Raw genomic sequence first — 11,268 nt, forward strand, 5'->3', positions numbered from 1 at the left:
ATGCTACTGGCTATATCTAAAGTGCATTGCTGCTGTATATTAAGGTTTGCATGATCATTCAATATAAGCTTTGTAGTGGAAATAGTGTGCAATGTAAGTTGGAGTGCTTATTCTTGTTTTATTTTGTGTTAGTAGTACACCTGATCCAAAATGATCATTATAATATATTTCTGAAAATGTATGTTTTTATTCAAATGGACCATAAAAAAATGTAATTCTAAAGGTTGTCCTTTCATTATTTCAGTGTAGTCAGCGGTAGTGGTGGGGCCGGTGGTGTGGAGGAAAGGGGAATTCTGACACCACAACGAGGTCGTCAGAACAAAAATAATTTTTCTATCCAAATAACGTTATTTTCATTGCCAAACCCTAATAGAGAGCAGCTTTGCTCAGTCGGCTAATCTAGTGGTAGCCACTGTGTGTGTGCTGAACCGTGGAGATCTCTAGGTCCCCGGTTCAATTCCCATTGCTGCCTCTCCAGCCCTCTGCTGAAACACAAGTTACAATAGCGCACCGTCTTTCGGATAAGACGTTTAAGCCGTTGGTCCTGTGTGTATTATGGCCCATGTGCACTTTAAAGAACGCAGTACACTCTTCGGAAAAGAGTAGGGGATTGTCTCCCGGTGTCCTGCCCAATCACCACCAGAAGGACCACTGGAAATAAGTCTTCTTCTAGACTTGCGTGGGCTATCCTTGGTGATTACACCGAATAAATCCAATCCAATGTTGTGGTCTAAAGCGCAGTTTGGGCCATTCTAAGCCATAAAAACTCTCCCCGTGAATCCTCCCAGGGACTTTTTAGTCTCGGACCCCTGCCAAGGCTCTAGTCGCCCTTTGGTTCGGACAATAAGTACAATAGTGTGATTTCTTACTACTGTATTATTAATTGCCCATTCTTAACGTAGACATAACTGACAGGAGTAGAAACATTTGCGTTCTGAGTGAGCGACGTTTTTTAAATAGTCTATCGTTCCAAATTTGTCGTAGAACCAAGCTGGTAGGTTACCAGATTGAGAGATTTCAATATATTTTGTCCATGCTCGTATTACCTTTGAAATAATCAAAATTTTGATATAATCCGAATACTGATTTTGGGCTATAGGCCTACTTTTCATTTACGTATTCTTGTAAACACAAATTGTGATTACGCACATAAATATTGATATATTATGTGTGCCTAGGCCTAATTATGCCCTCTACCAGTTAAATTGTCTTTACTACAGCTCCACATTAATTTTGAACATCAATTCATTTTTGATAATTGTGCCTCATGTAGGCCTAGCTATATACTCATCTCTATTAATGTTTCCAGCAAAGGCCAACTTATGTTTTCTTGCTCTTGTTGATGCTTGAATCTGGAGGATTTTAGTGTAGTCCCACCGTCGCCATAGGCATATTTGACTGGTTTCCATTCGCTTATTAAAAACACTATTTTGGCACCAATGACGTCCCATATTACTTATTTGCATGGCGTTCCATACAATACTTTTTCTGGGATTCACATCCAAATAACATGTTTCTCGACATATTTTATTTATAATTATTTATTCAACTGAACATACACTTTTGTTTCAGCGGCACACAAAAACTCAAAAAAACTAATTGTGTTAAAAAGTCAATTAGGCCTATAGAATAACAGTATAGAGTACTGTATTAAAGGTCCACTAAATTAAAAGAAAAAAAAATCAACATCATTAAAAAATAAATAAAAGTACAGTTGTACTGTAGTTATACTAATTTTTTTTTTTTAAGTTAACGAATTATTACATTATTAAAATACAGATAAGCACATTAAAATTACATCTCAAATCAAACACAAAAAAAGTTTACTTATGAGGTGGAGGCTGGTGGCGCTCTCCGAATTTAACTAATACTGTACAGTACTAGGAAAAATAAATTAAAAACTTAGGCAAGTCTGTAGGCATATAAAAGGGCTACATTAAATTGGAGATTCTAAATTGCTCAGTCGAATATGGGCAACGCGTGACGCCCAAAATAAACTAATTAACAGGTGTAGGACTATCTATTAAAAGGGAAAAAATGATATCCTTAATCTAGGCCTGTTCAATAAACGTATTATTGCTAAGCAAAAAAAAAAACAATCCGAGTCCAGACAGGAAAGATTATTCATAAGTCTGCATGCCTTTGTTTCCGTACACTCACACGTCGTCGTCTTATCGTGAAACTAAAACAAAAATAATGTCAAAATAAATTGTAGCGTCCCGTTAGAAATTGGCAAATTGAAAATACCTTTGATTTTCCGCATAATCACAAAGATTAATTAAGAGGTTCGAGGTTTATGACGTCACTTATACGCCCGAGAGAAACACCCGGATGCCACCATCGTGCAAAACGCGAAGACAATTTAGTTAGATTAAGATGCGTCGCTTTTATATATTTATGTATGATTTTTGGCAGACGTTGACACATTAAATAATAGGAAATTTACTTAAATTAATTGCTGACTACTAGGCAAGACATAGATCAAGCCGCGTCTGAAGTTTTACTAAATGTATTCAATATGCCTACTTCAATATGTATTTTTTTTTTATTGAGTTAATAAAAACAAGAGTAGACAATAACAAATCGCTCAGTAAATAAAATTTTCTTATAAAATACTCTTAAGCTATGTCTAAACACGTTTAGCTTTTAAACGTGTCACACCAAACACAGGACAAAATGGCGTGGAGCTATTGTGTTAAATCATCCACGCTGTTTTTACAGATATAATTATGCCTATATTTAACAAGAAAGAAATCGGTTATTTAGTAGATTTTTTGTGATATGAAATACAAACAAATTAAATCAAATAGGCCTACTTTATTGTCCCATCACAATACAATGCAGTAAAATAATTGAAACAAATAAATTGAATGGAAGGAGGTTTCTGCAAAAAAACATACAGAGCTTCATCAGGACGTAGCCATCTTTTACAAATGTTGAAAATAAATAAATAAATAAATAACCGGTGCCATTTTGGATGTTTCATCTAAACACAAAGATAAAAAGAAATTATCTAAAAATAATTATAATGCAGGTTTAAATACGATATGATATGTGATACAGCATATGAAATACATGACCTTATCTGGACACAAGTATTAATCCTATAGTAATGAAAGAAAGAGAAAGAATACAAATAACAGAGACAAGGTTGTATTTAAAACTATCAATGTGTGCTTATTTAAAAAAAAAAAAAAAATCTGACCCCAAAAAGGACAGAAAAACGACTGATTGATGTGCACGGAGTACTAAAAGATAATTTTTAATAGAAAATCTTGTATTATATGGATGACGTTTGGATGCTCTTGTATAAAGATTGCTGATGTGGAGAGGTATTATGCGATAAGCGATACATAAAAACAGCAATTTGGCATATGAATTTGTAAGAGCCAAAAACAGCACCTAACAGAACAAATAAATTGTTGCTTTTTATAGCCTATCATTCCAAGGTCAGACTTGTGCGAACTGAGCGAAACAGACTTGGCACAGTCCATTTTGTAAATAGGGGGAACACCAACAATAAATGCATGGACAAGTGTACTTTTTTTTTTAACATTATTACAGATTTATTTCTAACAACAAACATACAGATTAAATACATTAATTACAGTATATTTTGTATTTAACTTATAATTACATTTCAACTCATAAGGCAAATAGCACTGTCTAAAAACAAAAAATTCATATTTCTAAATATTATTATATTCATGAGTTGTAGGAACCAATAACAATTCAAATCAGAGACATATTACAATAAAATTCAGTCACTGAAATCATGGATACATTGCAAAGTTCATTCTAAGTGATTGAAATATTTGATTTCTATCATTTATAGAAATTAAACCATCAGAAGGAAGCATTTCAATATAATTGCAACAAATACATACATTAAAATTACCCGTATAAATCTGAAACCTACTGTATTCTTATTGCGAACATGTGTTTTGAAAGTATATTTTGAGGAAAACAAAATGAATTATAGCACCAAGTTTACTATTTATAAAAATGACAATGAAAGAAAAAAACACTTAAATACTGTACACCACTTGAAATCAAAAGAACTAACAATTAATCTCTAAATCATATAAATTGTAAAATAAATCACAATACAGTCAGTTGTAATTAGTAGAAAAATAATATATCACTTCAGGGTTTTCTTAGAATGGTTTTATCAGTTTATGCTAGCGCGCTACTAAAGAGCGCCTACAAATTCATATGTTTGATCATATATAAATCATTTTTAAAAAAGATGTTTAGTGTGTGTTCGATTTTATAGAGCACACACTAGCTTAAACATCTATTTAAGAATCACCTGAATAAATTCGAAGGGAGTATTCATGACGACAGATGCACCAATCCTTAACATCCAGCCGCTCCTCGTCCAGTGTTCGGTTGATAGAACCAAGTTTTCTCGGATAAGGCGAGAATTTTTTTATACCCTGTTACACGAACTTATTTTTAAAAGATCGTCAAAGAAAGGGCGGAAAAAATACAATTTTGTTTCCTTATTTACAGTTTTGCTAAAAACATCCAGATGGAGGACACAACATAAATAAAATAGTAAAAAAAATGTATTTATTTTCTACATATAATTACTCCAAAATCGATTAAATAAGCCTTTGAAACCCCCTAAATTGCCATATTTTTCGGGGCTTCGCCCCTGGAATACTTTCGAGAGATTTTGAGCGACGTCCGCCCACCCCCACCATGGCGTTGGGGACCTCGGATCCCCCGTCGGGCAAATCCTGGCGCCATCACTGGCTACTTGTAATAGAAATACGAATTGATGTTCTCTCAGTGACTGTACTTGCTTATCATAATTGTGATAATATAAAGTATGCCCTCTATTGGCTATATACATGCGTCACCACCTCCAATACAGTAGTATAACAGTCAGTTCTCCGTGGTCACCATAGGGTTTTTTTTGTTGACCAATGGTCATTTATTCAACAATCAAATATAAGTACATCTTCTTTAGGCCGTGACTGTTACAATAATCCATCCTAAGCATATTAAAATCTTTACTTACTTTCGTAAATAATATAATTAACATTTTACATTTTATATTTTTTTTTATAATCGTCTATGCAATACTGTTATTATTTCTGATAGTTAATTCCAAGCTTTTTTAAAAAATATTTTTTGTATATTTTTATACCAATGTTCGATTTGAATGTATCTTTATGCTAAAAAATATTAGACAATAATATAATAACAATTTTTAGCCAAAAAAAAAATCCCCCAAAAAATCATTACAAAATTCAAAGACATAAACTTCTTAGATTTTTCAAAATTACACATAATTGAATTCACAGAACTTGATAAAATCTGAAACTCAATAATATATTTATTCGAAAGAAATGCCTTGAGGCATTTTTTTGGGTGTAAAATGGATAGGCTTATGTATATTACTGAAATAAACGCCCTTTTTAAATTTTCCTGTAATGTATAAATAAAAAACATTTCCATCAAAATATGTTATTGTATACTATCATATAAAATAGTTTCGAATAAATTCGGTAGTATTTAAAATATGGTACTTAATAAGTTGTAATGTCTGTCATAAATTATGAGATAACCACAGCATTGAATGTTCAAACTTCACTTGAATAGGTAATGATTTTAGAGATGGAGGGTCCAGATCACCTCGGCTCCAACATGTTTTAGGCTGAGATACGAAATTCTATTATTATGACACCTCTGATGGCCGGAAATGGCACGTTCAGATTTTTTTTTTTTTTTCATTTTCGATATTGTTTACAAAATTTAAGGAAGCCGTGTCCGAACCCGCCCTTGCTACTACCTACACATTACATTCAGTTAACATTTCATATTTTGAAACGACTGATAAATGAAAATTCCTTCATCTGACGTCACTGAAACTTAGCAAAGTTCTGACATGTAAGTACGCCCTCTCTCTTATTCCTAGTTAGCTTTAAGATAAAAGTTGAACAGGAGTGCATTGATAGTGCAGAACTCATTGCGAGCAGTCTGCGTTTGGCTCCGTTTGTGCTGCCTCTGCATTGTAAAATTTAATACGAATAGTGGATTTTAATTTCTCGGATACTGAAATTGTTTGGAATATAAAAGAAAGTTCCCTACCATTTGGGAATTTTCATTACTTTGATTGAGTTGGCATTTTCTTTATTTTTTTTGTGATATCGACCGTGGATTTTTTAGGAGTTAATATTTATCTCATTGGAATCAACATGTTTGGAAAGTTAACACTAATTGTTGTGTTACTTTTAGAGCTGAATTCCCAAGTATTTGGAATAACATACGAGCAGCGCGAAGCGTATCAACAATACCAGCAGCATTATCAGTATGCAGAAATGAAAAGTGGATCTACGGGAACGTATACCCAGCCAGACAGCGCTGGCAGCAGGACTTACGGCGACTATTCCCCACCCCAGACAAATACTGGACTCGGATATAATCCAGGATACAGCGGTGGTAATGCTTATTCCCCAGTTAACCAGCCGTACCAACCCGCGGCCCCACAAAATCCTGCGTACAATGTAAACCCTGGTTATGGGGGTTCTAGTCAGGGTTACAACGTAGGTGTCTCCTCCCCTAGAAATACTATTTCTGGAGGCCATTCATCGGGAAGTCTTCAACCTGGAATGTAAGTTTTATACCTCTTGATTGGTGCTGTCAGCATATTTATTCTTTCCACTGTCAGAGTAAATCCCATTATATCACTTTACAATGAAAGAATGCTTGTTTTCAGTGCTATTGTTTGCGTCGCACGCTACAGCTTAAGTCATTCAAGTTGGCTTCTGGGCTGGAAGACGGTCTATAAACAGAACTCTGTTAGTCTAACAAAATCCCCTGCGCAGACCAATCAATACCAGATTAACCAAATTGTTACAAATAAAATTAATATTTTACACTATTCCATCTATCATAAATATCGGTGGCAATATATTCAACAACGTCAAATCATGGATGCAATCAAAGATATATGTTATTTTGATGGATCACAGGGATGCAATAATCGGCGACCAACATGCATGTTTTATAAAGATAACATAGGCTAATTGATAATTATATATACTGTATATAAATACATCTCTCTCTCTCTCGCAATCATGCAAATGTTAATAAAATACCAAAACATCAGAGAGAATTGTATCCTGACTTCGTTGCCTTTAAACTTGCGCTTGTTTTCATTTGCTACTGAAACTTTCCTAACTTCCATACATTGTTGAATATGATTGGTGGAGAGAGCGGTATGACGACAGTGTATCCTTGCATAGAACCCTTGCTCTTGCTCGTGCTTGGTAGGAGATTATTATATTCAAATGCACAGAATTCTTAATTATTAATTACAAGTTATCTAAATATAATTGCCGATTTTTGCTTTCCATTTTCAGGGCAAACGTGTGTCCTTATCAGGAGGTAGCAATGGTCGGACATCGGAGGCCATGCGTCCGGGCATTTACACGTACCGTCAAAGTTTGGCGACCAAACTGTGGCTACAGTGCGAACTGGTGTGTGGGATACGAACGCAGGTAAGCATTCGTTCCGCGTACTCACTGTTAAGCCATTGGGGACTGTGTATGTAAACTGTCTATTTCGAATGCCCTACACTCCCTACCGAAAGTGGGCATTCCACTAATCTAATTAATTTCTTGATTAATGGACCTAATTAAAACGGAAGTATGTACAGTAGGGTATTGAGTTACGATACGTAAAATCTAGTGTTTCTCCACTTTGCAAAGCATGACTTCGTTGGAAAATGGTAGGCAACCAGGGAGTTGTTAATGTTACCTATGTATGACATGCCCTACAAAACAGTTTAGTAGGTGTAGGCTTAGGCCTAAGCAATATATTACTACAGTAATGATTTTTCTTTGCTTTTTCAAATGAATACAGTAGGGCCTATAGCATAGGTCAAAAAGTAAAACCAACTGTCTGGCCTTGTGATTTTGTAATTTACTGTAGTATGATTTCAACAACTTTTTAGTCTCATCTGACTTGAAATAATTTGTTAATCTAATTTAAAACTTACAGTTTTTTTTACTCAGCGTACCTGTTGTAAATTTTACTGCTAGAATGTGACCATTAATTGGCCTACAGTAAATAACAAGCACCATATAAGTTTTGGAGGCCTCAGTATGGCATTTATTTGCAACCCAGCAAACAAAATATTTTTATAACGTCCTCGAATGAATAATAACGTTAAAATACAGTTTTTATCACTAAACTGCAACATTATTATAACGTATATTGTTAGCCAGGAAGGTGCTTTTTAGAAGCGGCACTTAAATAGGCCTATTAATAAATTATGTTGTTACAAAATTATTGTAACTTACAATGTTACAGTGGTACCATACATCTAGAACCCGAAGTATTGTTAGTGCTGTAATAACAGTCAGTTGTTTATTAATTTTATTATACTCGAGTAAGCACCGAAAGGTTTATTGAAAGAGGTAATACAATTTCTTTCTTTTTTTTTAAACCAGGAAAATTTTGCAGTGTTCTTATTTTTTGGCTGACTTCAGGCTCAAAATGTTATTATTTTGTTCTTATTTTCAAATATAAAAAAAATTATTATTGTACAGCATTATACACTGTACTAGAATGTAGGTTAAAAAAAGTGGCCCCTGAAAAAGTGGCCCCTGAAAAAATGGCCCCTGAAAAATAGGCCCCAGAAAAAATGCCCCAGTAAAAATGGCCCAAAATTACAGTACACCTACTGTAGGCCTACTGTTTTACATAGTCGCGTCCACACATAAGGTACAGATATTTCATCGCTCACATCACGAACTAACACAATCAAAGTAGATTGTGTTAGTTCGTGAAATCACAGTAGCGCGTCAAAACGAGCGCGTATTGGTTGTCAAGCAATTTTGTATTCTTTACCACACAAAAAGTCCTTAATGACAGCAGCGCGTATTTTGACGCGCTTTTTTTATTTCACGAACTAACACAATTGAATTTAATTGTGTTAGTTCGTGATGTGAGCGACGATTTGTTGGTTTTTCTAGTCTTTAAAAATAAAAATCACATTTGACATTTTACCTCAGCCTCAATTTGTTTTATTTATTTTGTTCTTAATTTTTAAGCAATTTCAGCCTCAGTGTTCTTATAAAATAAAAAAAAAGTGTATGGATAGTGTTTATAGAGAAGGGAGTGAGGTTGGTCTGGGTTTATATTAACCTAAGTGATGTAATCTCAAAATATACTAAAGACCATTGAACAGCCAAACAATGTGGTGAATTTGATTAATTATGGCTGTTGGAAGTGGGTGATAAATTCGGAAGAGCTTTCAGAATGAGGTCTATGATCAAAACCAATTAGATGTTTGATATAGCGCATACTGACCAAGTTCACTTCCTTAACAGGAATATTACCTCCTGGTATTATTTTGGGATTTAATTTACTATCCCTTTAATTATGGTTTTATTAGAACCAGTAAAATTTTCCCAGGCTCCATGTTCTTATTTTTTTGCAAATTTCAGGCTCAAAATGTTCTCAACTTTACACACTTTACAAATGTGGAAAATTATTATTTTATTATTAATTCTACTTTTACTGTATTATTGAGGGTATTACATAGGCACGCCTACTGCAAATACGGTACGGATATGATATGTTTTTTTCTATTCTAATAATGATGTAACAAGAGTTCTAGATTATGTAAAATAATTATAATATTTATTTAGGCTCGAGATAAAGCATCAGCTAATTGACCAGCCTAATGGGTCCTGGTTATCTAGAAGAGAGGCCAGAAAGGGCACCTGTCTGTTAAAATTTTTCAGCATGCCTATTTTAATGAGATTTTTGTATTTAGTGTTATTGATACTAAACAGAAATTGACACCTAACTTTTGTAAGTCTATTTTTAGCTTTTCAGGTCACCATTTTTTCATCATACACCTTTGTAGTCATGAGACTACAGAACATAAGCTACGGGGAGGAGTTAATCATAATTTTAAATATAAAAATATATATAAAAATGTATATAAAATGTATATAAAAATATATATTTTTATATATAGTACGGTAGGCCCACTAGGGGAGGGAAAGGGATTAGGGGATCTCAGAAAATACATATTTTGTTCTCTCTTAAAAATGAAAAAAAAAAAAAATAAATAAATAAATCATTATTAATTGATATTAATATTCATTGAAATAAATATCCCAACTGAACATTCATAAATTTTATGATTAATTATTGAATTTCATCTGACTGACATAAATGATATACTTATTTTTTCTTGATACATCAGTATTTCATATTTTCATAAAATCATAGTAGGCCTACAAATCTGAATTCATCAATATGTATACTGTAGAGCTAATTACTTTTCATTTATTATTACAATTAATAGTTTTTTTTCAATACTACCCAGCATTGGCATAGGCTGGGGTGTGGGGGTGGGGGTAATTAGTTATAGGTTGGTGTTTTAAAGTACTAAAAATGACCATTAAGTTGGAGTAGGGATTTAGCTCTGCATTCTTAATTTTTGTACCCCAGGTCATTTCTCAACCCCCTCCCCCAGATCTGTCTCTTATACACATCTAGATGTGTATAAGAGACAGCTTGATTAATGGAGAGACAGCCCCCAAGATCCCCCCAGATCTCCCCCAGACCAAAACTAGCCTATTCCCCCTGCTCAGGTTATTAACTTCTTGAATATTATAGTTGATTGAAAACACTTTTTTTTTCTTATAATATATACAGGACTGCATATTACACATCTTATCGTATGGTTTATGAGAGCAATTATGTTACCAAATACAAATGCTGTCATGGATGGTCACGCCTAAATGGAGAGGGCGGCTGCATGTATCGTAAGTTGCTAAATTGTGTTCTATAGTATTGTTGTTAATTATGAAGAAATTTATAATTCGTAATAATAGTTATAAAAGTTACACTAAAGCATGGGATTAATATAGAATTGTACATGTAGGAACTAAATAATCATTCATTCTTTGCATTAGGTCAAATAAAATTAATTGTTGGTTTCACATCTTGGATTTGAAATTATTTTTTTGGTAAGGGTATTTACTAATTGCTGTTCACTATCTATTTCTATACTGGTGGTAAACAGGCTGGTAAATAATGAAAATTGTTTTTTTTTATAAAAGAAGCAAAAGGAATCTTTAAAATAATATTCTGCTATTTATGTTTCCACTGCATTTTAGATTTTGACAATCATTATTTTAATTTTTTAATGGAAAAAAGATTGTGTTTTTTGAAAAATGTTAAATTATTACTTGAGGCTCCAAAATATGATGAGGGTAGGGACGTGAAACT

At 33.5% G+C, this 11,268-nt stretch overlaps 1 protein-coding gene across 1 annotated transcript; it reads left to right on the forward strand.

The window, feature by feature from the left end:
- The first annotated feature begins 5,952 nt into the window (after positions 1-5,952).
- On the forward strand, positions 5,953-11,036 carry LOC117106623. The gene is made up of 3 exons (XM_033248016.1): positions 5,953-6,625; positions 7,377-7,514; positions 10,693-11,036. Exons 1-3 carry the CDS (start codon positions 6,210-6,212, stop codon positions 10,826-10,828), a joined length of 690 nt encoding a protein of 229 aa, XP_033103907.1. The 5' UTR covers positions 5,953-6,209; the 3' UTR covers positions 10,829-11,036.
- The last annotated feature ends 232 nt before the right edge of the window (positions 11,037-11,268 follow it).

This window comes from Anneissia japonica, unplaced genomic scaffold (genome assembly GCF_011630105.1).
Source record: "Anneissia japonica isolate Jap-2015-1 unplaced genomic scaffold, ASM1163010v1 scaffold1306_len716249_cov185, whole genome shotgun sequence".
In the NCBI taxonomy this organism is placed as follows: domain Eukaryota; kingdom Metazoa; phylum Echinodermata; class Crinoidea; order Comatulida; family Comatulidae; genus Anneissia; species Anneissia japonica.